Source organism: Delphinus delphis, chromosome 1 (genome assembly GCF_949987515.2).
Source record: "Delphinus delphis chromosome 1, mDelDel1.2, whole genome shotgun sequence".
NCBI classification, from domain to species: domain Eukaryota; kingdom Metazoa; phylum Chordata; class Mammalia; order Artiodactyla; family Delphinidae; genus Delphinus; species Delphinus delphis.
In genome coordinates, this window is record NC_082683.1 from 22,451,158 (window position 1) to 22,478,721 (window position 27,564).

Here is a 27,564-nt window from a genome sequence, read left to right on the forward strand (position 1 = left end):
AGAGAGTCCAATGATTTCCATAGCCACTGTTAATTGTCAGTGTTGACGGCTGATTCAGTTAAGTCAGGTGCTCATGCTGACTGACAGCGACCCATAGCAGGCTTCAGGAAATACACCAAAAATAAAGAATGTAGTGTTTAGGATGGAGGTGGGGGATGCTTGATGGAATTTTGCTTTGACTTGTAGCAGCATTTCCAAGCAACTATAAATGTGTTGCATATTTAAACTGACAAATTAAGAAACAGGATTTTTGTTACTCACTTCGTTCTACTTGCACTGTGCAGCCACCTGAAAGTGTTAGTAACCAAGGATAAAAGAGAAAATTGGAAAGTGACATTTTATGGTATTTCGTGATAAATGCAGGAATAAGAGGAAACCTCAACTAAAGTATGTGTATCTTTGCAGAAACATGCTAAGGGACAAGATTTACTTAAACGAGTATGTGAACACCTCAATCTTTTGGAAGAAGACTACTTTAGTCTAGCCATTTGGGATAATGCAACCTCTAAGGTGAGAAGACTGCTTGTAATATAAGAAACTGACCCCCCAAAATTGTTTTAATTCTTTTACTGTTGTTAAGAATGTATTTATTCCTGCCTCTCCGAGATACAGTGTACGTAGTAAGGAAAGATTGAAGGTAATTAAAAAACAAAACAACACCTCTAATACTACAGTGAAAAGCTTTCTGCAGCTGTGAGTTAGAAAGTCCTCCCATGAATCGAGGAAAATACTCTGAAAAGTATTTTATGTTATACAAGCTCAGTGAGATAAAATCGAATGTTTTTATATTGTGTGTGTGTACCCCACTCAGGTTTATGTTAGAATATTTGAGAATACTTGAATTTGGCATATAAATGAAGTCACTGAGTACCAGTACCTACTTGTTTAATGTAACTGTTATAATTTTTCTATGAACCAAGTATACTTAAATTGCTGGGAGCTGGCTCATCTAAAGGCATTCAGCGGAGGAAATTATTTCATCTTGCAGTTGAGCTTCCAGTGCTCACATTGGTAAAAACCTTCCAGTTGCTTTGAAAACTTTTTGCTATTGTTGGTGCCATCCATACTCTATCGTATCAGCAAATTTTATTTCCTTATAGTAGTTTTCACTATCCTATTTATTTTTTAATGAGAAAATATTAAATTGCTTTATTTATATTCATTGATATATTTCTGTATAAAGTGATGTTAAAAGTGCCCAATATAAAAGCTGAATTTGATTGTACAGCAAACAACAAATCTGGCTGTGTTAAAAAGGGCTTTATTGTCCCCCTTAGATAAGATATTTCTGGGAAAAAAAGTTGATGTCTCTGAATCATAATCTAGTTTCAACTTCTCTGATTGTTTATAAGAACCCCTTCTGGGGAAGTCAGTGGACAAGTGAATCCTGGGAAACATAGGGCTTATCATATTTGGGGCATCTGGAAGGTCTGATGGGCCAGGTTCTTACAGGATATGGTTGGGGTAATGGGCTGTTCTATATTTTCTGCTTCTAAATTCATCATGGCTAACTTTCAGCTCTCGGAAATAGGTCAAAGCAGAGTTTTCCTTTGGGTTAAAATGAAGGTCTTTAGCTGATTCAGGTAGAACAAGTAGAACATAGAAGGGAAAGCAGGAACTTCATTTGCACATGGCCCAAGTAAATCCTGTACAAAAATGAGTTTGGAGAAGACTTCCTTAGCATTGTCAGGTTAAAGGGACAATACAGTAGCAAAAGCCATTGTGATGGTGACAGTCCTTCTTCAATATGCTATCTCTTTGAGTCATACTTCTCCAGTCTGGATGAGTTGCTCTCTCTGTCTTGTATATAGTTGACCCAGGTATTTCCCATCACCATTATCCTGGAGATTTGTTGTACATCTCTCCTGTGATGTTTCTCTCGTTTCCCCTTTATCTTAGCATTTTCTGGTATTTGATAGAGCACTCCTTCTGAGAAATTACATATGGGATGTAATCTTTTTGAGACATTACATGTTTGAAAATGTGTTTATTGTACTGTAGTATTTGGCTGTTAGTTTGGTTGGGTATAGAATTTTAGGCTTGAAATGATTTGCCTTCATAATTTTGAAGGCATTGCTCCATTGTCTTCTAGCTTTTAATGTTGGCTATTGAGAAGGTCAAAGCCATTCTGATTTGTGATGCTTTGTATGATCTCCCCTCTCTCTTGCCCTGTGTAGAATTAGGCTAGTAGAATCTTTTACTCTCCTTCCTTCCCTCCCTCCCTCCCTCCTTCTCTTCTTTTTCTCTCTTTCTTTAGTGTTCTGAGATTCACAGTGATGCATCTTTTTAAAAAATTTATTTATTCATTTATTTAATTTTTTGGCTGCATTGGGTCTTCGCTGCTGCACGCAGGTTTTCTCTAGCTGCTGAGAGCGGGGGCTGCTCTTTGTTGTGGTGCACAGGCCTCTCATTGTGGTGGCTTCTCTTGTTGCAGAGCACAGGCTCTAGGCGTGCGGGCTTCAGTAGTTGCAGCACATGGGCTCAGTAGTTGCAGCTCGCAGGCTCTAGAGCATAGGCTCAGTAGTTGTGGCTCACAGGCTTAGCTGCTCCACAGCATATGGGATCTTCCTGGACCAGGGCTCGAACCCCTGTCCCCTGTATCGGCAGGCGGATTCTCAACCACTGCGCCACCAGGGAAGCCCCCAGGGAAGGCCCCCAAAACTTTTTATCTTTTTGAACAAGGAACTGTTCCAGGTGCCTTTTATAGTCTTCCAGGGAATTGAAATTTTTTCCACTAAGAGAATTTTGTAAAGACCTAAATAAATGGAAATCCGAAGGTGCAATGTCTGGTGAATATGGTGGATGAATCAGAACTTCCCAGCCAAGCTGTAACAGTTTTTGCCTGGTCATCAAAGAAACATGCGGTCTTGCATTATCCTGATGGAAGATTATGCATTTTCTGTTGACTAATTCTGGATGCTTTTTGTCGAGTGCTGCTTTCAGTTGGTCTAATTGGGAGCAGTACTTGTTGGAATTAATTGTTTGGTTTTCCGGAAGGAGCTCCTAATAGAGAACTCCCTTCCAATCCCGCCATATACACAACATTCCCTTCTTTGGGTGAAGACCAGCCTTTGGTGTGGTTGTTGGTGGTTCATTTCACTTGCTCCACGATCTCTTCCTTTCCATATTATTGTACAGTGTCCACTTTTCATCGCCCATCACAATTTGTTTTAAAAACAGAACGTTTTCATTACATTTAAGTAGAGAATTGCATGTGGAAATACGGTCAAGAGGGGTTTTTTTTGCTTAACTTATGTGGAACCCAAACATCAAAGTGATTAACATAACCAAGTTGGTGCAAATGATTTTCAGTGCTTGATTTGAATATTTTGAGTATGTCAGCTGTCTCCCTCGTGGTATAGCGTTGATTGTTCTCAGTTAATGTCTCGATTTGTTCGCTATCAACTTCAACTGGTCTACCAGCCCATGGAGCATCGTCCAGCAAGAAACCTCTAGCATGAAACTACTTTTGACACATTCGGTCAGTCACAGAACCTTCTCCATACACTGCACAAATCTTTTTTTGCGTTTCAGTTGCATTTTTACCTCTCTTGAAATAATAAAGCATAATATGCCGAAAATGTTGCTTTTTTTCCTTCCATTTTCAATATTAAAATGTCATACAAAAATTCACCAATTTTGATAAGTCTTTTTTTAAATGCATGTTGATACGACAGCTGTCACATATAATCTAACAAAATTGTTTCAAATGAAGTTGAAGACAACTAAGTGCTACCAGAGCCATCTTAATGGAAAAAACAAAATGAACCTTTTGGCTAACCCAATAGTTGCTTCCTAGATTTTATTCCTGCTTGGAATAAGTTATTTATGAATGAATCAAGGATTTTTTTCTGGAGGATTCCAGAATCCCACTTTGTTTCCCCTTCCAGTCACTACCGCCAGCCCCCAACAATCAGTACTCCTACCTCAGGCCCTGTCAAAAGTAACAGATGTCTTCCTAACATCTATCACCATCAATTAGTTTTGCCTGTTTTTAAACTTTACGTAAGCGAAACCATACAGTATGTGCTCTTAGGTCTGGCTTCTTTTGTTTTGTTTAATATCATGTTTTTGAGTATCATCCATGTTGTGGCGAGTAGCAGTAGTTCATCCATTCTTGCTGCTGTATAATAGTTCATTGTTTGACTACACCACACTTTATTTATGCATTCTACTGTTGATGGACATTTGGCTTGTTTACAGTTTGTGGCTTTTATGAATGCTGCTCCTGGGAACATTCTCATACATGTCTTTTAGTGCATATCTTGTCATATTCATTTCTGTTGGATTCCCAGAAGTGAAATTGCTGGGTTGTGGATGACACATATATGATCAGCTTTAGTAGATACTATCAGTTTTCCAAAGTGGTGCTACCAGTTCACACTCCCACCAGCACTAAGGGTTGCAGCTGTGCCACAGTCTCACCAGCACTTGGTATAACTCACTGCAGTTTGATTTCTGCTCTTACCACTCTGCTGAACTGCCCTTGCCAAGATAAATCTGACAGTTTTTCATCTTCGTGTTCCTTGTCCATTTTGCAGCATTGACGAGCTTGCCTATCCATCCTTGAAATGTTCTATTCCTTTGGATTCTGTGACACCAGTCTCTCCTGTTTTCCTCCTACCACTTGGTCACTTCTTCTCAGTTTACTTCTCAGCTCTTTATCCTCTCTTCATCCCTTAACTGTAAATGTTCCCCAAGGTTTATCTTTAGTTTCTTTCTTTTAACTCTATTATATGCTCCCTGGATTATTTTTATCTACTTTCATGGCTTCATTTGCCACCTATATGGGGAAAGTGCCCAAATTTATATCTCTGGTTAAAATCACTCTTCTGAGTGCCAGACCTGCTTATCCAGCTATCTACTGAAATATTCTACTTGGATTTCCAAAGACACCTTGAATGTGTATCTATATAAATATACCATAATTTATTTATTCTATTGTTGAGGGACATTTGGGTTGTTTTCAGTTTTTTGCTATTGTTTTCTTCTTCATGAAAATTTATTCCTTTTCCTACATTTTCTGTTTCAGTGAATAGTACCACATCTACCCAGTTGCCCAAGCCAGCAACTTAGGAACTTTTGTTTACTACTATACTTTACACCTCTCATCATCAGCCCACCCTATTTACTCAGTCACAAATCCTGACTATTATCATTCTCAACAACAGCTTCTTATTTGGTCTCCCTGTCTACCTCAAATTTGTGTCACTCTTATTTTAAATCCTTCAGTGATTCTCCCTTGCCTGTAACTTGATGAAGTCCAAGTTTCTTAGCATGGAATACTATGGCCTCTATGATCTGGCCCTTACTGTTCTTTTTCATTTTACATCTCTCCTCTTCACTTCTGTGCTCCAGCTTTGCTGAACTACATTCAGCAACTCAGATGTATCATGTTCTCTTTATATACCCTGTGCCTTTCTAATTACTTCCACTTCTTTTTTTGCCTGGCTAACTCTTATTTGTTCTTCAACCCTAAATTAGATCTCCCAAACATTCTTTTTTTTTTTACCTTTTTTTCCCCAAAAACATTCTTTTGAGAAACATTTCCTAACTGCCTCTAAGAAAAGACAAATTGTTCACTACTCAGCTCTTCCTTTAGACTGACAGCTCCTTGAGGACAAGCACTATTTTTATTTTTATTTTTTTTGTGCGGTACGCGGACCTCTCACTGTTGTGGCCTCTCCCGTTGCGGAGCACAGGCTCCGGACGCGCAGGCTCAGCAACCATGGCTCACGGGCCCAGCCGCTCCGCAGCATGTGGGATCGTCCCGGACCGGGGCACGAACCCGTGTCCCCTGCATCGGCAGGCGGACTCTCAACCACTGCGCCACCAGGGAAGCCCCTACGAGCACTATTTTTAAATCCTTTTTTGTAACTTTGGTGCCTAGCACGTGGAGGCATTCCTAAATACTTGTTGGCTAAATAAAATGCTCTGAATTGAATAATTTAAATTGAGCATAAAGTACCTATTGTTATGCACACTGATTTTTTATTGTCTTGTACACACTTTTTGATTTTGACTTTGATTTGGAGGTCTAGATACTGAAGAAATAATACTTTGTTCTCTAAGGTACCTTATACCTTGGAGTCCCATGTGATTGGCACAAATCTGGATTTGCCCCCTCTATGTCAGATTGGTGGGAATTCTAGCCTTAGAGTCATAGAATGGCTCATGCAATCCCTGTAAGAAACTTGGCAGCTTCAGGCTACTTTGGGAGATTTCTCTTAAAAATAGGGAAAATATGGAGTCACCTCACTCTGTAGGGGAAGTGTTCATTCCACAGTGATAGAAAGTAGTCTTTGTTAAGAGTTCTGGATTGCAAGGTTCTCAGAGGTTCCACAAAACTTATCAGTTGGCGCTTTTAAAGTCCTCTTTTGCCTTTGGACCTATAACAACTTAAAGTTCTTTAGTCTTAATGAGAGAGGAAGGAGAAACACCCAGGTTACCCCCTGCCCTTTCTGACAGGACTTAAGCAAGTATGTACTTAGTTTTTATACTTTAGAATAATTTTATATTAAGTGATATTTTTAAAAACATACATTTCTTAATCATCTGTGTTAATTGCAGGGGCAGGGAAGAGAAAAGGAAACTTGTCCTCACTCTTTGCTTATTATCTGTTGTGGTGACTATCTTTATATAATGGTTAGTGTAATATATAATCAAATGTAAGATTGTGGTGTTCAGGCCCACTCCTTGGGTAGGGCAAATGGGATGGTCATCTTGAACTTTGCCCTTGTTGGTACAGGGTGAGGAGTAATCCCCCCTTACTCTTCTTTTCTAAATACGACTAAAATTCAATTTTAAACATTTTGGAAGGGGGAATGGGGTGGGGGGATTGGGAGCAGGCATGAAAGGGGCTCCTGGGGTGCTGGTAATGTTATACTTATATGTTCACTTTGATAATTTATTGATCTATACATATGTTTTATGTACTTTTCTGTATATGTCTTATGTCAATAAAAATCTTTTAGACAATTCAATTTAGAAATTTCTGTCTTTAAACATTTCTCTAGGAGCCTATGAAAGATGTTAATGGTGAGGCTCTTTTTAAGTGCCATTAGTTTTGCATGGTCCGCTATGGGTTGAGGAACCTTGCCCTTGTGGTGTGCAAATTTTAAGTGGGGTTGGAGAATGGTGAAGGTAGAAATTAGTGTGGGCAAGAGTAGTCAGGAAAAACAAAATAGTTATTCATTCAGTAAACATTAACTGAGCATGAACCATCTACCAGGTGCTGTGCTGACACAGAAAACTTGAATGAGACTGGAGGTCAGAGTTGGAGGGAAAAATAAGATCTAGGTTATAGATCAATAATCCTGGTTATAGATCTCTATTTGTCTTTACAGAATAATAAAAATGGCAAGTGCTTATTTAGCATTTCTTGTTTGCTGAAGCTTTACATATATTACCTTTTAATCTTCACAGTAACCCTGAGATAGGCCCTACTGCTAATATCTCATTTTATTTCCTCTAATAGATGAGGAAACTGAAGTACAAAGATGCTTAAAGTCACTCACCTAGGAAGTAGTAGAGCTAGGATTCAAGCCCAACTGTCTGGCTCCCTGTTTCTCTGTTCAAAATTACTGTGCTATGTGAAACTAATGCAAAAAATATTGGAAATGTAGGTTGACCTGGAGACACTATTGGAGATGGTCAGTAATCCTGCTTCTGGTACTCTGTGGTTTATGTATTTTGGAGCTCTGTGTGAATGCTTTTTCTTCTTTTTACAGACATGGCTGGATTCTGCCAAAGAAATAAAAAAGCAGGTTCGTGGTAAGTGAATATAACCCTTTTTCTAGCTCTTTCTTTTTTTTAGTAGGTCAGAGGATTTCCAACCTTTTTCTGGCTGTGAGTCACTTTAGAATTCTGACTATGGTAGATGGCTTTGAAATTAAGATAAAGCCTTCCTTTGGAAGGTAGAGATTCCATGATAGAAAGATACAGCAGAGGTAGACACTATTGAGATGTAGGTCAGATCTTGATGATTTTTTTTTACAACTAGGCAAAGTGGGGGAAGATAGGAATGATTGAGAGAAACAGAAGGTGGAAACAAACAAAGAATAGAAGAGAAAAGGATATGGGAGTCAGTTCTCACAATGGTAGTGATTGAAACCGTAGTAGCTTACGATTGGGAGTTTGCTGCCTGATCCTGTTCCATTTAAATTGTTCTGGACTATTGAGTTCTAACCTTCTCCATGTTTTCTTCTCTATAGTTCTTTTTTGTCCCTTTTCAACCGTCTTCTTCCAAATTGAAGTATGTAAGGAACTGTGTAAGGAAAAAAAAGAATAGAAGAAATTCCTTGCCAGTGACCCTTCTGTCATTGTGGCTTTCTCTTAGCTCCAAGCCCTCTGGCATATATTACTGCTGAACACCCTGCTCAGACTGGTGTCCTGGGATAGATTTTTCTAGGTTGATAAAAGTCTAGATTAGTATTTTGTAGCCTCAGGCCCAATGGGCTAAAGGGTAGAGACTTTACCCACCCCCCCACCCCACCCCCCCAGTATGACTAGATGTCCTTTTAGTTTAGTTTATTTTTGAGGAAACTTGTAGGAACTGCAGTAGATGTTATTCATCATGATTAGTAAGTTTTAAGTGTATCACCTGAAAAGAAGTTTTGTTTTTCATTTGTTTCTTAAAAGAAAACACTTTTGTTATGATGAAATGTTTTCTTTTAGACCCTATTTATTTATATTTCTTAAGATAGAGAAACAAAATACTACTTTGGCCTGACAACTCTCCATATTTGCTCTCTGCCTATAAAATCTTGTTTTAAGTTGCAAATCAGAGTAAAAAGTATTCAGAATATTTGAGACATGACAACAAAAAACATGATTCCAAGCCCCTTTCAATGAAGATACTTTTAATATTCAATATTACTCAGGAATAAATGATTGTACAAGAAGACTCTTTAGGAAGAAAAGTTAAAACAGAGTTTATGATGAGTGGAGAAGACTATCTAGTAGATTATCTTCCAGGCTATTGAGAAAAAAAAACTCTCGCTAAGAAAAATAACCTAAGTGTTTGTCGTTTAAAAAAAAATTTACAAAATAATAAAACCTCTTCCTTCAACATGGGAAAGAAAAACCGTGTCTGTAACACAGACTTTAACATCAAAATGTAAATATTTCATTGAGCCAAAGAGACGGTTGACATTTATCTATTGCAAAGATTTTGGGTTTTTTAAAAATAGTTTTCACGGGCTTCCCTGGTGGTGCAGTGGTTAAGAAGCCGCCTGCCAATGCAGGGGACACGGGTTCGAGCCCTGGTCCGGGAAGATCCCACATGCTATGGAGCAACTAAACCTGTGCGCCACAACTACTGAGCCTGCACTCTAGAGTCCACGAGCCACAACTGCTGAGCCCGTGCGCCGCAACTATAAAGTCCGCACACCTAGAGCCCATGCTCCACAACGAGAAGCCTCTGCAATGAGAAGCCTGTGTGGCACAACTAGAGAAAGCCTGAGCACAGCAACGAAGACCCACAGAGCCAAAATTAAAAATAAATAAATAATTTTATTTTTTAAAAAAGCCCTTGAGTTTAAAAAAAAAAAGTTTTCATCAAACAAGTAATATATACCCATTTGAAAAATTTAAGCATTATGAAAATATATCATGAAGCAAGTAAAAAGCCTGTAAAGCCTATCCTCCAGATGTAATCACTGTTAAACTGGTATGATCTGTAAGATTTTTTTCTAGGCATATATAAATTTTGCTTTTCAAAAATACAATTATGTTATACATTGTTATATATTGTATTTTCTGTATATTATATCATACGTAGTTTTAAAATTTTTAAAATAGGTGATATAAATATGAGGTATGAAATTAAAAGATACAGATGAATATAATACAAGGTCAATCTTCCTTCTTCCCCTGTCCTTTAACTAATTTCTTGTGTTCTGTCCAGAGATGTTCTGAGTGTATATAGACATACATTTTAATATAAATATGTATTTAATGCATGCATTATATTTTATATATAATATACTTTATAAATATATTTAATATAAATATGTATGTTCTGTATGTATTTAATATACATATGCAATCTTTAACATAATTTGTATACTCTTTATATTAATATATATCAATTTATTTCATTTGTTAAAATTTTTTTTAATGATTATAAAGTTGTAGCACTGTATATATATATAAATATATATATATATATATATAGAGAGAGAGAGAGAGAGAGAGAGAGAGAGCATGTATTGAATATATATGTATATGTGCACTTAGATGTATCTGTAGTAAATTGCTACAAGTAGAATAAAAAAGTATGAATGTTTAAATTTGTAATAGATATTCACCAGCAAGATTTTTTCCATATTTCAAAAAATATAGAAAAGAATGGAGGCTAATATAACAAATACCCATGTACCCATCACCCAGAATTAACGTGTTAACTTTTACATTTAAAATAGAACAGTACAGGTAAGGTTTATCTCCTAGTCCCATCCCCTTCTCTTCCTATCCGTAGAAATCTATTTTCATGAATTTGAGGTGAGTCAGTCCATGTTTTTATATTTTTCCTTCATATATCCATACCCATGTACAATAGATAGTATTGCTTCGCCTGTATTTTTGAAATTTCCCTCGGACCTAACAATCCATTTGAACCTTCTATGGTTTATCAGTCTCTCTCCCTTCTCCCAGCTTAATATTTAGCTTTGTTTAACTTCCTTGGTTCTGAATAAGAGAGATCTCCCCTGCTGAGTCAGGCTAGCAACTTCCACCTCCTTCTGGAATAGTACAGAGCAAAAGCAAGAAATCCTTATACCTTCTGAAAAATACTGATACATAAAATAACACAAACTGTGTTTAAGAAATTCTATAGCCCAGGATATGCCCCTTCTAAATGTATCCTCCTCTCCTTCCCCTGCAGAAGTCACCACTGCCCTGAATTTTGTGTTAATGATTCCATTGTACTTTTTAAAGTTTTTTAAAAATTACCTAATATATGAATGTATACCTAAAAATATTGTTTTACCTTTTTGAGCATCATATAAATTGAATTATATAACAGTTAATCATTCGTGACTAGCTTTTCTTATAAACATGATTTTGGAATTCATCTCAGTTGAAAAGAAAATTTCACAGTGATATCCTCTGAGTTTTTTCTTTTCTTTTTCTTTTATTTTTGGCTGCACTGTGCGGCTTGTGGGATCCTAGTTTCCCCACCAGGGACTGAAGCCGGGCCCTGGCAGTGAAAGTGCCAAGTCCTAACCACTGGACTGCCGGGGAATTCCTCCTCTGACCTTTTTCTCTTGTATTCTGTTTCATTTTTTAAAATGCTGATTTTGACCCATTAAACTGATTTCATAATGGATCATGATCCACAGTTTAAAAACCCCACCAGGACTTCCCTGATGGTGCAGTGGTTAAGAATCTGCCTACCAATGCAGGGGACACAGGTTCGAGCCCTGGTCCAGGAATATTACACATGCCGTGGAGCAACTAAACCTGTGTGCCACAGCTCTACAGCCTGTGAGCCACAACTACTGAGTCCGAGTGCCACAACTACTGAAGCCCAGGAGCCTAGAGCCTGTGCTCTGCAACAAGAGAAGCCCCCGCTTGCTGCAACTAGAGAAAGCCCGCGCACAGCAACAAAGACCCAACGCAGCCAAAAATAAATAAATTAATAAAAAAAACACACCCCACTGATTTAGGCTTAAAGTGGAATTGCTAGATTATAGAGTATGTTTATTTTTAGTTTTACCAGATATAGCCAAATTGCTCTCCTTTAAATTGATTGTAATAGTTTACATCCCCACCAATAGTGTATGAGATAGTGCCTGTTTTCCTGTGTACCCAGAAGGCAGGAATTTTTTTTCAATTATTAATTTTAAAAATGTTTGGACACAATTTCAGACTTAAAAGTTGAAAGAATGGTACAAAGAATTCCTGGGTACCCTTCACCCAGATTCCTCAGATGTTTATATTTTACTATTTTATCTTTTCTCTTTACACACACACACACACACACACACACACACAACCTTTTTTCTGAACCATTTAATAGTAAGTTGCATCGTAGCAGCACCATTCACAATAGCCACTTTTTTCTACCCCCAGCTTTCACAGTTGCTTTCTATATGCGCTGTTCTTTGCCTTGATTTTTTTTTTCCATGTAACAGTATATAGTGGCAGTGTATCTTTTCTTGCTAAATAAATACATTTAGGTTGTTTCCAGACATTTGCTATTACAAACAATATCTTATACCTGTATCATTTGACCACGTTTAAGTGTATGTTTAGATACATTTATGAAAGTGGAATTGCTAGGTGAAAGAGTATATACATTTTATGTTTTGATAGATATTCTCAATTGTTCTCCATAGTGTTGTACCAGTTTACACTCACATCAGCAATAGAAGAAAGTGCTTATTTTCCCCACCACTCGTGGGTGTTATCAAGCTTTTTATATCAGTTAGCTCAAAGAGAAAAAAAAATCACACTTTGTAAACTGTTGTTGATTTGCTTTCTTTAATGCTAGTCTTCCTATACTATTAAAAAATTGCCATTTATATATGTTATGAAATAACTGAATTTGTGTTTAAAGTTCTTAAATGCTGAATTCACATTTATTGAACATTCTAGTAGCTGTCTTGTTTCCCATATTGATTTGCTCTAGCCAGTACATTTTTAAAAATAAATTTATTTATTTATAGCTATGTTGGGTCTTCATGCTGCACGTGGGCTTTCTCTAGTTGCAGCGAGCAGGGGCTACTCTTCGTTGTGGTGTGCAGGCTTCTCATTGCGGTGGCTTCTCTTGTTGCAGAGCATGGGCTCTAGGCGCGTGGGCTTCAGTAGTTGTGGCTCATGGGCTCTAGAGCACAGGCTCAGTAGTTGTGGCGCACACGGGCTTCGTTGCTCCGTGGCATGTGGGATCTTCCTGGACCAGGGCTTGAACCTGTGTCCCCTGCACTGGCAGGTGGATTCTTAACCACTGTGCCACCAGGGAAGCCCTCTAGCCAATACATTTTTTATAGGTAGCATAGAAGTCATCTTTTTTTTTTTTTTTTTTTTTTTTTTTGCGGTACATGGGCCTCTCACTGTTGTGGCCTCTCCCATTGCGGAGCACAGGCTCCGGATGCGCAGGCTCAGTGGCCATGGCTCACGGGCCCAGCCGCTCTGCGGCATGTGGGATCTTCCCAGACAGGGGCACGAACCTGTGTCCCCTGCATCGGCAGGCGGACTCTCAACCACTGCGCCACCAGGGAAGCCCAGAAGTCATCTTTTTTTAATGTCTATATGGGAATTATAAGTTAACAATGATTAGATTATTAACATATCATAATCATAACAACAGATGGTATTTTACAGTATTTGAACTGTAAATATTGCCTCCCCATCCCCTTACCCTTTTTATGAGAAACAATTATGGGGTTGGTTTCCTAAGTTCCATTTAAAGTTTCTGGGATGTGAAACATTAGAAGTGAGTTAATGGTAAACATTAGGATTGAGTAGATTTGAGACAAGTTTGTTTTATTGTCTGGAATTTGCCTTTTAGTTCAAATTTTGAAGGAAAATATCAACCATTTCCAAGGGACTCCTGTATTAAATATTTTAGCATGCTTAAAACTACATATTCGGGGCTTCCCTGGTGGCGCAGTGGTTGAGAGTCTGCCTGCCGATGCAGGGGACACGGGTTCGTGCCCTGGTCCAGGAAGATCCCACATGCCGCGGAGCGGCTAGGTCCGTGAGCCATGGCTGCTGAGCCTGCGCGTCCAGAGCCTGTGCTCCGCAACAGGAGAGGCCACAACAGTGAGAGGCCCACGTACCACAAAAAAAAAAAACAAAAAAAACTACATATTCATTAAGACATTTAAACTATTTCAAATTTTAATTTGCATATGGTCATTGGCAGCCAATAGCAATAAAAATGATATTTGGAGATGAAATGCTGTGAATGCAAAACAGAACAATGTTTGAAACACAGATGTTTGTTATAGGGTAGTAAAGTCCAATGGTTAAAAGCATGGGATTTGGGGTAAGAGAACCCTGGATTCACTAGCTATGTATTTTCTTAAGCCTCTGTTTCTTCATAAATAAAATGAACTAATAGTAGCACCTACCTGTATGTAAGAGGGCTAGCTTAGTACCTGGCATGCAATAAGTACTGAACAAAATGTATCTCTTAGCATCATAACCAATCATACTTATTTCTTTTTTTTTTTTTTTTTTTTTTTTTGCGGTATGCGGGCCTCTCACTGTTGCGGCCTCTCCCGTTGCGGAGCACAGGCTCCGGACGCGCAGGCTCAGTGGTCACGGCTCATGGGCCTAGCCTTTCCGCGGCATGTGGATCTTCCCGGACCGGGGCACGAACCTGTGTCCCCTGTATCAGCAGGTGGACTCTCAACCACTGCGCCACCAGGGAAGCCCAATCATAACTTATTTATAACTGAGACCAGGCCCTACTCTTTGGGAAACTAACAGTCATGTTAGAAAAACCTTGGAGGGGTAGCACTTAGCTGGAAAAATTGAAATGCATTCTCCACTTAACTTTTACTCACAATCTCTGATTTTCATTGTAGATAAAAAATATGAAACACTTGTATGAGTCTTAGGATTAAATTCTTGTAGTTTTCATACCTAAAATATTTTCATTAGAGCTATAGTTTCTAAGAGCCACCTATATTGCCTCTTCCTTCCTATTTCTAAAATAATCTCCTAATCTCACCCATATTCTCACCCATATTAATGGGAAGAATGCTTTTGTTTATTTGAGATAATGTTGAGAGATGTCACAAATAAATAATGCCAACACCAAAAGAAAACATCCATGGATCACTTTGAATGACCTCTGAGGACCCGGAGTGGTATATAGATCACATTTTGAAAACCATTGCTACAAACATGTTCACCTATAGGATGGTTTCCTTTATGTTATTTTGCTTATAATGTTTTATAAACAAAACTATTAAGTCGGGTAAAAAAAATGAGATACACTTAGATGGTGTCTAAACAACTTTCTTCTTTTTCTTTTTTAAATAAAAATAATATTTCACCAACAAAGCATGAAAGTATTAGGACACTTCAAGAAAAAAAAGATTTTTTTGAATATTTTTAGGTATTTCTAACAACCAGAAACTTAGGCATAAGCATAAAATTCTTTTGTGTTTATTTTTACAGGTGTCCCTTGGAATTTCACATTTAATGTAAAGTTTTATCCACCTGACCCAGCACAGTTAACAGAAGATATAACAAGGTAAATAATTTATTAATAGTTAAATATGTAATAAGTAATCTCATTATCATAAGCTCTGGGAATTTCTCCATTCAGAATTGAAGAAAAATGATGAGCTATTAAACCTAAGATAAAAAGTTTCTGGTCACTTCAAGGCAGGCTTGCCAATAAGTGATCCTAAAAGCCTCAAATATCTGTGACTCGCCTGGAGAAAATTGGTAGGGAATTAACCTTGCTTATCATGGGTATTGTGCCGTGCTGTGGACAGGGAGCCTATAAACCATACTACCCTCCAAAGGACAAGAGACAAATATAGTGGCAACACAGCTCTGCCGTGTTTTTGTTTGTTTTAAATACTCCTCTCACACCATGCTGTTTCTTAAGGGATCAAAAAAACTAAAGTCTCAGTGTTACTATTTTTTTCTTCCTATACCCCTTTTAAATTGTATAATTAGGTACGTGAACTGAACATTCCTCAGTAATTTTTTTTTTTTTTTTTTTTGTGGTACGTGGGCCTCTCACTGTTGTGGCCTCTCCCGTTGCGGAGCACAGGCTCCAGACGCGCAGGCTCAGCGGCCATGGCTCACGGGCCTAGCCTTTCCGCGGCATGCAGGATCCTCTCGGACCGGGGCACGAACCTGTGTCCCCTGCACTGGCAGGCGGACTCTCAACCACTGCGCCACCAGGGAAGCCCCCTCAGTAATTTTTGAGCCCACTTAATTTATGAAATAAATCTTGTACTGTTTAAAAATAGCTTACTGATTCCTTTTTAAGAAAGTGGCCTTTATTGGATTCTATATAAATACTGAATATTAGCAAAAAAGCAAAAAGGAAAAACAGTATATAATAAAGAATACTACTCTACATATGTATATCCATAGCATCTTGCATAGAGTCTTGTACGTAGTAGGTATTTGGCAAATGTTTGTTCAGTTGAATGTTGATTGTTGAGAAACTGCTTTCTAATTCTGATTTTGCTGTCAACTATCTGATTTCAGACAAATATACACTCTCTAGGCTTCAGTTTTCATCTCTCTCAAATAAGAATAGCATAAGACTATTAAAAGGTCTGCTTGTTAAGTACTGTGAAATGTCTGTGCCATTTGAAAAAATTATTCTTTGTCCAGTTATCCTTAGTACATTCTTGAAGTTGAGATGCAATATCTCTGCCTGAAAAAATTGTCTTGGTTATTGCTTTTTCACAGGTAATATTTGTCTCTTAGAGTTGCTAATTATTCATCTTTCTTCATTAAGGTTTATTATATATACAACAAAACAAATCCCTAAAAATCTGTACTAATTACCTACATTTTAGAAGAGTTTAAGATTCTTATGATTTGATTGGCATTGCTCTGACTTTTTAAAAAAGATGTATGTAGTGACTAATCATAGCAAAAATGATTGCTGGTGCATATGTTGTTCAGCATCTAATTATGGTCAAGTCAAAGATATGATTCTAATCAATATAAGAGTTTTCAATTTAATCATACCTCCCAGCTTTCCTGTTTGGTAAAAGAGTCTGAACTGGTTAACCCAGTCAGAACAAGGGCTAAGGAGGTCATGGCCATGGGTGTGAATACCATATGGTGTGTCTGACATATGTAGGGTCACTCAGTTTGTTGGACTTAACTGTTTCAACCCTCATCTGAATTCCCTATAGTTTAGCATACAGGTGGAATCAGTCTTACAAGATGATAGTGTGTGGAAGGCTGCATGCAATTTAAGCCCATCTTGGAGGAAAAACATACCAAAGAACGTTCATATCCTAGTGAAAATGTATCAGTAATGTCATCTTTGTATATGAAGGGCAGTATCTATGCATTTGGCAAAGCAACGTGATAGAAAAGAAAGGACCCAATTTGGGGGCCAAGCAGCCTTTATTACTATCTGACATTGAAATAGTACAATGAACAACCATATACCCTTTACCTAACTGAACAATTATTAATATTATCTCATATTTACTTAATCATTCTTTTTCTTTTTCCCTCCCTACTTCTCTCTCCCGTTTTCTTCCTTTTTCTCTCTCTGTATTTTGTTATTGTTTTTGTTGCTGACATGGTAACATCTTTTCTCGTTGGCTGTAGGTATTATTTATGTCTTCAACTTCGGCAGGACATAGTTGCAGGACGTCTGCCCTGTTCATTTGCAACCTTAGCATTATTAGGTTCTTATACCATCCAGTCTGAGCTGGGAGACTATGACCCAGAACTCCATGGTGCAGATTATGTTAGTGATTTTAAACTGGCCCCAAATCAGACCAAGGAACTTGAAGAGAAGGTCATGGAACTGCATAAGTCATACAGGTAAATATGTCTCCAGGATTTGTTCTGTGTTTACTTTGACAGTAAGTTTAAACCCTTGACCTGGGATTGATTCAGTGTTTGCCTTAGTGGGAACTGGTGCCATGGAAAGAGTCAGCTTGAGCTCAGTTCCCTCCCAATTCTTTGGGCAAATCATTTAAACCCTCTGAACCTCAGTTTTCTCATCAGAGTAATAGGTGTTGCATTGTTGGATGAAAACTACATGAGGTAATATATGTAAAGCACTAAGCACAGTACCTGGCACATAGTAGGTGCTCAATAAATGGTAGCTATTATTATTATTGCCTTACCTTTTTTTTTTTCCAGATTTTAAATGTATTATGCTGTATTAGATGCCTTGAGATCTTTAGAGCAGAGGTTCTTAACTTGGGGTCTATGTACATGGATAGACTTGAGAGGGCCCATGAAACCCCTGAAGGTATTTTTAAAAGTCTTTATTGAATTCACTAATTTTTTTTTTCATGGAAATAATCTGTTAATGTTGGGAGGTATAACACAGTGATCAGGAACAAGTTCAGACTGAGCTGGGTTGAATTCTTGGCTCTGCTTGGTCCTGGCCTGTGACCTTGGGTAATTCACTTAATCTCTCTGAGCCTCAGTTTCCTTATGTGTCTGATAGAGATCATTACCTCAGAGGAAATAGGGTGAGCCATAGGATTAAAAAAGGTAATATGTGTAAAAAGTTAATACAATGTCTTACATAGTAAAAATTCAATAAATGTTAGCTAATATTAAAGTCCCAGAAAAATTTGTGTTTCTTGCTACCAAACATCCCATTGTTATTTGAGTGACTTGTTACAGCTAACTTTTGCAAGCTGCCTTAGCATATTAAGGAGACTGATCCTGGCCTTGAGTTGGTACCCTGAATTATGTTAGCATGAGTTAGGCTAGGATGCCCCAAAGGGTCATACTGCTGAGAAGTCCAGAGTGGTCTTAGTAGGCTTTTCATGGTAGGAACAAGTGTTCTGTTTGGCCGTTGAGCCATCTTATTTTCCTTAGAGTGGTTCCAATAGGATTGCATGGATTGAGATGCCTTAAATGAGAGAGTTTGAACTCAAGGTGCCCCAATTCTGGTTGCCTTATTCCCCCTGTAGGTTCCGGTCCCACAGTCATAAGAACCATAATGAGGACTTTAAAGTCTACAACCTACATAGCAATAATCTTATAACTATCACCTTACTCTCCTGAGGTCACACTGTTTCTACAGGGAACTGCTGAGGTTTGCTTTTCAAGTATGAGCATATACATTACAATGCTCTGATATCTAAGACCACTAATATATCACTTTCAACTAGTTGATGATTGTAACTTAAGCATGTTGTATTGTCCTTAAATATGTTTTTAATATACTTATTTATATTCTGATTACGATTCTAGAAATTTATATATATATATACATAAAATATATAATTACATACATATATATACAAAAGCAAGTAGTGGAAAGAAGCAATCAATTAAAATAATTTGATTTGTTAAAATGTCAGGATTGTAGGGAAATGTTTTTTTTCTAATAATTCAAAAATAATTTTTATTGGTAGTGTAATCTTTGAGCAATCAATAAAATGGTGAAAGAAAATATTCTGCTGCTGTGGAGCAAAACAGCAGAAAATAGTGGTATCAGATTATGATTGATACCTAACTTCTGTCTCTGACTTTTTCTTTTTTTTTTTTTTTTGCGGTACGCGGGCCTCTCACTATTGTGGCCTCTCCTGTTGCGGAGCACAGGCTCAGCGGTCATGGCTCACGGGCCCAGCCACTCCGCAGCATGTGGGATTCCCGGACCAGGGCACGAACCCGTGTCTCCTGCATCGGCAGGCAGACTCTCAACCACTGCGCCACCAGGGAAGCCCTTTTTTTTTTTTTTAAGGAGCCCCAGTTTATCTATCACTCAGCTTCAACAGTTATTACCCCTTGTAGCTTTCTTCAGTCATTTATTCCCCTCCATATTTTTCCCCGACAGTAGTTTAAAGCAAGTCATATCATTTCACCCATAAAAACTTAAGTATCTACCAGGATACAGACTTTAAGAACACAATACAACTATCACACCTAATAAAATTAACACTAATTCTTTAATATCTGATGATTCTTTTAATGGTTATTTGATCATAATAGAATTTCAGGTTTGGGAGGACTTTATAGTCTAAATCTCATGCAATGCTTGATTCTCCTTTTTAGCATTGTTACATAATCATCATAACATTATAAGCAGCTAATTATTGTGTGTCTGTTATTATGTGCCAGATACTATGCTAGGCACTTTATATTTAACCTTTATAATCACCCTTTGAATTAGGCCAGCTCTTTTCTTTTTTTTAATAAATTTATTTATTTTTGGCTGTGTTGGGTCTTCGATGCTGTACACCGGCTTTCTCTAGTTGCTGCGAGCGGGGGCTACTCTTCGTTGCTGCACGGGCTTCTCATTGCAGTGGCTTCTCTTTTTGCGGAGCTTGGGCTCTAGGCGCATGGGCTTCAGTAGTTGTGGCTCCCGGGCTCTAGAGCGCAGGCTCGGTGGTTGTGGCGCACGGGCTTAGTTGCTCCGTGGCATGTGGGATCTTCCTGGACCAGGCTGCGAACCCATGTCCCCTGCATTGTCAGGCAGATTCTTAACCACTGTACCACCAGGGAAGTCCCAGGCCAGCTCTTTTCATATGGTGTTGTTTTACAGACTGCCGGCAGTCTCCAAGATTCTTTTTTTTTTTCCGTGTATTTATTTATTTTTGGCTGCATTGGGTCTTCGTTGCTGTGCATGGGCTTTCTCTAGTTGTGGCGAGTGGGAGCTGCTCTTCGTTGAGGTGCGCGGGCTTTTTATTGTGTTGGCTTCTCTTGTTGTGGAGCACGGGCTCTAGGCATGCGAGCTTCAGTAGTTGTGGCGCGTCGGCTCAGTATTTGTGGCTCGCGGGCTCTAGAGTGCAGGCTCAGTAGTTGTGGCACACGGACTTAGTTGCTCTGCGGCATGTGGGATCTGCCCGGACCAGGGCTCGAACCCGTGTCCCCTGAATTGACAGGCGGATTCTTAACCACTGCGCCACCAGGGAAGCCCAGTCTCCAAGATTCTGTTAAGGGGTCCATGAGGTCAAAATTATTTTCATAATAATACTAAGATATTATTTGGCCATTTCACCGTGTTGAAATGGTGGAGCACAAATCAAAGCAATGGCACCAGACTGTACTACTAGTCATTATATGCTTCACCAACATTCACTTTTATTTTTATTTATTTATTTATTTAAAATTTCCATTGTAGCCCTTTTTAAAAATTGGCTTTATTTATTTATTTATTTATTTTTCTTATTTTTGGCTGCATTGGGTCTTCATTGCTGCACACGGGTTTCTCTAGTTGTGGTGAGTGGGGGTTACTCTTCGTTACTGTGTGCGGGCTTCTCATTGCGGTGGCTTCTCTTGTTGCACAGCACGGGCTTCTAGGCATGAGGGCTTCAGTAGTTGCAGCATACGGGCTCAGTAGTTGTGGCTCGCGAGCTCTAGAGCACAGGCTCAGTAGTTGTGGTGCACGGGATTAGTTGCTTCGCGGCATGTGGGCTCTTCCCGGACCAGGCCGCGAACCCATGTCCCCTGCATTGTCAGGCAGATTCTTAACCACTGTGCCACCAGGGAAGTCCCACACTTTTACTTTTTAACTTGCAGTTAAAAATTAAAAAGTAAAATAAAATATTTTTAAACCTACCAATTCACTTAAAAATTTTCATGATGAAGCAGTAAAGAGTATTGATTTTATTAAATCTGAAATACATCCTGTTTAATATTCTGTGTGATTTAATGGGAAGTACACAGAAAGCACTTCTGCTGCATACTGAGGTACTCGTCTTGAAGAAAAGCACGTGTGTAATTGTTTTGAGTTCTCAGCTGCATTAGCCAGTTTTTTAATGCAACTCCTTTTTTACTTGAAAAAGTGACTGATTATTCAGACTTGGTTATTTGGCATACATTTCCTCAAAAGTGAAATGAGCCAGTCCTTTAAGGATTGGTAAATGACTGATAGTATTTGTTGCTAATGTCAAAATTCAAGCTTTCAGATGAAAATTAGAATTTTGGAAAATTTGTATTTGCCATCATGATCTTGACAGGTTCCAAATACTTAAATGACTTTTCTGATGAAGTTGGTGATTATTTTAATGAATGTGATTCTTTTCTTTTAATATCATACAATGAAATGTGTCAACATTTGGAAAACTTGCATTACTCAGCCAACCAGTATTTTTCAGATATGAAATGCATGATGTTACAAAATCATGCATCTGTATAAAAGACCCATTCAAAATGCAAGATAGACCAATGGATTTTAATGTAATATGGTACAAAAAGTTCACTGATATGTTTTCAGATTGAATACAGAAGCAGGTAGGAAAATCTAGCTATCTTCTAAGCCACACATTAAATAAAATTTGTAGGGCTTCCCTGGTGGCGCAGTGGTTGAGAGTCCGCCTGCTGATGCAGGGGACGCAGGTTCGTGCCCCAGTCCGGGAGGATCTCGCATGCCGCGGAGCGGCTGGGCCCGTGGGCCATGGCCACTGGGCCTGCGCGTCCGGAGCCTGTGCTCCGTGGCGGGAGAGGCCACAGCAGGGAGAGGTCTGCGTACCGCCAAAAAAAAAAAAAAAAAATTGTAAATATGTAAAGCGGTGTCACTCCTTACCTACATTTGGGGAAAATACTGTTATTTTTCACACAAAAAATTTTTCATGTTAAAACATGAGTCATTTATTGTTATTCATTAAGTCCCCTACATACAAACGAGTTCCTTCCGGAGAGAGTATTCGTAAGTCCAATTTGTTGGTAAGTCCAACAAAGTTAGCCTAGGTACCCAACTAACACAATCGGCTATATACTGTTGCTTTTACGCTTGCTTCTGGACATCCTGGGCTTGAAATAAAGACACTACTGCTATACTCTACAGTCCTGTACAAAGTACACAAAAGCACAACCACTTGTAGAGAATGCAAGCACGTGACAATGTGTGCCAGATACGTGAACTAACTTACGTGGTTGGACATGCAAACGCACATTCACATCTTTGAAAGTTTGCAACTTGAAGGTTCATAAGTAGGGGACTTACTGTTCTTTAAAGATTTAATCAATAGTTTTCAATTTTATTAGTTTTAATTTCTAATATAGTAAATATTGATAGAAATAACTCACATTAAAAAAAACTCTTTAAAAAAACTCAGTAATTATTGAGAGTGAAGGGATCCTGAGGTCAAAAAGTTTGAGAACCCCTGAGTTAGGCAGTAAGACTAAAACCTGGGCTGTGGAGTCCGCCTGTCTTGCTTTGAATTCAGGCTCCATTCCTTATTAGCTTTATGACTCAGTAAGTTATTTAAACTCTCTAAGTTTCAGTTTTTTCATCGGAAAAATAAGGCTGATGATGTGAATTTTGTGATTGTTAAATTAGAAATTCATGTAAAGTGCTTTGCACAATGGTTCTTATTCCATTTTACAAATAATGAATGTGAGTCTGGGTTTAGAGACTGAGTTTAAACCCAAATAGGTGAAACGATCTCAGAGGACAGGTGGATATGGTCTACTTGATGTTCTGTGAGGTATACAGATAGAAATTGAGCAATAATCGATCTCCATGATTAGAAAATTTAGAGGTCTGTCATCTTGGAATTTACTTGCTCCTTTTTGGAAAGATTGGCAATCCTCACAAACAGAAAGCAAAATGGAAATTTTAATTATGTCCAACAACGTGACATTTTAACCAGTCCAAAGAGACTTCTGCTTAGGCAGAAGCATTTACTGTGCATTGGAAAATACAAGTAAATACTACTCTGCTCCTCAGATAAATAGAAGATAGCCTACGTACGTGGAATTCTTAGTAGTGGCCCTTTGCCTAGACAGAGACCGTGAAGCTATAATTAACACTAAATTGACAATAGCAAATCAAGCTTTAAAACGAATTGTCCTCCATTTATGGGGACTAAGATGGTATGTAAAGTTGTCAGTTGTCCCCCACTTAATTATTTGAAACCACAGTCCTTAATTAGAAGATGCAACAACATTATTAAAAGGCTGTCACAACCCCGCCAGATGAAAACTGCTGACCACAAGCATGCAGACCCCAAATTGGCTGAAACCAGAAGATGGGTGATGCTTGAAACTTCACCTTGTTGCCAACCAATCAGAGAATTGGCCATGAGCTGATCTTGCACCCTGTAGCCCCCTCCCTCACACTGCCTTTAAAACCTTTGTCTCCTAACCAGCAACTTGGAGTTCGTTTTAGGACATTAATCCACCATCTTCCCAGGTTGCTGGCCTCATGAATAAAGCAACTTTTCCCATTAAAAAAAAAAAAAGGCTGTCACATAACATTGGAACTCACTGAATGGCTCTATATCCTGACTCCACTTGCTCAAAATAAATACAGGGAAATTTTGTTATAACTTCTCTTTTTAATGAGCAAAAGTTAACCAGTGCCAAAGCTCCCTGGTTAGGTACTTCTGTAAGTTGCAGTAATTTCAAGTAGTAAATTATTAGATGGTACTGAATAAATTCAGGACAGTACTCCTAATGGTTTAGAGCTGTCTAATCTCTTTCCAGATAGTTTGTTACTACTTTCAAGAGTTTTCAAACATTTAGGAAAAACCATAGTCTTTAAAATGTTAAGCTGAAAATAATTTAAGTTTAATTTAAATTTGTAAAATATATGTTTGTATTTATGCACAGGTATCTGTGGTTGGTGGGATTATGGTAGATTTTCTTCTTTTTTTTTTCTATGCTCTTAAAGATATTTTCCAAATTTTATACAATGAATTAATGATTTTTATAATCAGAAAAAGCTTCCTGAAACAATTGTGTCCTAAAGCCGTTAGGTGGGATAGAACAAGATAGTCATCCATGCTGAGAGGCAGTCTGGCTGGGGATATTGGGGCTTAAGCAGGGTGAGGAGAATGTTCATTGTGGGGGGCCATCCTGGCAGGAGAAGTCAGAGCTCAAATAGGATGAAAAGGGAGTCGTGAAGGCCTGCAGAGGGCATCCCTATGGGATGGTACCTGATACAGGTGTTGAAGCCCAAGCCGGGTGAAGAAGATGTCTATGGAAGGGGTAGCCTAACACCAGGAGTCAGAACCTGAGTGAGGTAAGGAGGACATGTGCGGGGAGCAGCCTAGCATGGGGAATTCAGAGTCTAAGCCAGTGAAGAGGGCACCCACGTGGAGGAGGGGTCAGTGGCAGCAAAGAGAGATTGGTTATGTATAGGGGGTTGATCAAATGAGTCAATGTATTGTATTAAGGATAATGGGAGCCAGGTTTCTGACTGTCAGTAAAGGGAGATACAAATTAGAGTGAGAGAGAAATTAAAATGAACCCTGTGGTGTTGCATTAAAACTGGAGGTTTCAGTGTAAACTCATTGTTTCCAATAGATAGATGGATGGATAGATAGATGTTAGATAGATAGAGATGTAAATAGGTACACACACACACACACACACACACACACACACACACACACACACACACATATACTCACATACTCTGACTCTATGCCGTGGAGCGGCTGGGCCCGTGAGCCATGGCCGCTGAGCCTGCGTGTCCGGAGCCTGTGCTCCGCAACGGGAGAGGCCGCAACAGTGAGAGGCCCACATACCGCAAAAAAAAAAAAAAGAAAAAAAAAATGATGGGAAATGGTCAGGGGGACACAGAATCCAGCTTAGAAAGGCTCCCACTAACCAAATCTGGGACGATTTAAGCACTAAAATAAATAAGGAAAATAATTGATTATATTACATTGAATAAGCTGAGAATCCCTGAGTCCATACTGATATAAATGAGTGAATAGATTAAAAGTTTGACAAGGAATAGACTATTTCCAAATACATTCCCACAGAATATTTATTAATTACAAAGAGGTAAAGAGGAATTTCATGGAAGAGAAGCCCGGCAGACATCACTGATCAAAACGAACATCTGGAAGAGACAAATTGAAATCATGTTCCCCCTGATAGGATGCAGTGAGAACACAGGGTCACTTCTGTGATATTCCTGTGAAAGATGTATAACTTATGAGGTCAATTTGTGGAGAAACATCAGACAGGCCCAAATTGAGGGGCATTCTATAGAATAACTGGCCTATAATCTTTAGAAGTTCAAGATTAGGAAAGTCAAAGAAAGACTAAGAAACTTTTCCAGACTGAAGAGGACGCAAGAGAGATGAACTAAATGAAACTCCATGAGGCTAAACTGGATTCTTCTGCCATACAGAACATTTTGGAAATAACTGGGTAAACTTGAATGGGGTCTGAGGATTAGATGGCAGTAATGTATTACTGTTTATTTCCTTGTTTTCAGAGCCCTGTGGACGTTATGTAGGAGAATATCCTTGTTTGTAGGAATTACACACCAGAGTACTTGGGAGTGATTGGTCATCAGGTTGACAATTTGCTCTCAAATGGTTCAGGAAAAATTGTTTGTATTGTAGGTAACTTTCAAGCGTGTTTCAAAATTTTTTTAGTTATATAAAAAAATGTTAAATGCAAAGCATCAGCCAAACCTCAAATATAAATATTATTTTCAACTAACAAGGAAAGTCATAGTTTTAAAGATCTCTTCTTACCACCTGCCCTTAATACAATTTTAAAGCATGCTTACTTATTAGAAAATCATTTACTACATAGTTTGAAATTTAAATCTGTATTAAAATTGATTGACCCCGTTAATGTCCCTTAGAGTTGGAGAAGTATGGGGAAGATTTCATCATGATTGCTTCATTTAATGTCTTAAAACTTGTCTTCAAATTAAAGTGATTAAAATTATTTCTCGGGCTTCCCTGGTGGCGCAGTGGTTGAGAGTCTGCCTGCCGATGCAGGGGACACGGGTTCGTGCCCCGGTCCGGGAAGATCCCACATGCTGCGGAGCAGCTGGGCCCGTGAGCCATGGCCACTGAGCCTGCGCGTCCAGAGCCTGTGCTCCGCAACGGGAGAGGCCACAACAGTGAGAGGCCCGCGTACCACAAAAAAAAAAAAAAAATTATTTCTCTTTTATGAGTTGCTTATGATGTACCACTGTACCAGAAACCTAAGGGTGCAATAATAATAAACATTTATACTTTACAAAGCAGTTTCACAAGCATTATCTCATTTTATCCTACTAGTCACATTCATTCATTCATCAAAGATTAAAAAAATCATTGCCTATACTAGTCTCAAGAAGTAGGTATTATTATGCTTCTTACTTTCTGGTTAGGAGATTGAGGTCACCACTCTTAAGTGCAGGAGCTAGGATTCCAGCTGCAGTGATGTGACTTGGGTCCCGGCTAAAGCCTGCTACCTTAAACTGAGTCATAACTTGCCTATGACCATGTAATCCCTCCATGCTTGTTTCTTCGTCAGCAAAGTGAAAGTGTTGGACTCTATAATCTTCAAGATCCATTCCAGCTTCGAATCCTAAAATTCAAGCCATCAATAATACTAACACTAACAACAACAAAGACAAAAAAACCAAAAACCCATAAAATGGGAGTAACCTTAACTAGAAAAGTATATAATTTATATGAGGAAAAAAAAACTACAAAAATTTCCTGAGATGTTTTTAATGACTTGAATATACAGACTTGCGTATGTGTTTATTTTCCCATTCTCCTTTTTTGTGTTCAATTTCAGAGTCGTTAATAAAGAGCATTCAGGTATGATGGTTTAGCGCTTGTGGAAGGAAGTTTGTATTCTGAGATGCTGAGTCATTAACAAATCTGCAGTTTCTTTCCTGAGATTTTTTTTTTATGGGGGGGGTGTTATTCCAGGGAACCCTGTGTTCTTTTTGATGAGGATAAAGACAGATGGGTTTGGAAGAGACTTTCTCTTGTTAAATGAATAGGTCACTGCTGCTTTTTATAGCTGGAGGCTGGCAGTCTTATGGGAAATAGGCATTTACATGGTTTTTCTTTGGGGGTATGGCTGCTTTATTGTTACTATGAATTTCTGTTTGATTGGTTTGAATTGCACAGCACTAGGAGTAATATTTTTTTCTTCAAAGCTCAACATAACAGCTCATGAGCACTTTTCAAAAGAGAAGAAAGTTATAAAGGAGAAGGAAAGACT

At 38.5% G+C, this 27,564-nt stretch overlaps 1 protein-coding gene across 34 annotated transcripts in view; it reads left to right on the plus strand.

Annotated features, from left to right (window-relative positions):
• Positions 1 to 27,564, plus strand: part of EPB41 (erythrocyte membrane protein band 4.1) — a 204,351-nt gene that overhangs the window by 86,206 nt on the left and 90,581 nt on the right. For all 34 annotated transcript variants that reach the window (XM_060017470.1, XM_060017495.1, XM_060017542.1 and 31 more), the window contains exons 4-7: positions 406 to 510; positions 7,731 to 7,773; positions 15,136 to 15,211; positions 17,278 to 17,496. In XM_060017470.1, coding sequence (XP_059873453.1) covers positions 406 to 510; positions 7,731 to 7,773; positions 15,136 to 15,211; positions 17,278 to 17,496 — 443 coding nt within the window. The remainder of the gene's footprint in view (positions 1 to 405; positions 511 to 7,730; positions 7,774 to 15,135; positions 15,212 to 17,277; positions 17,497 to 27,564) is intronic.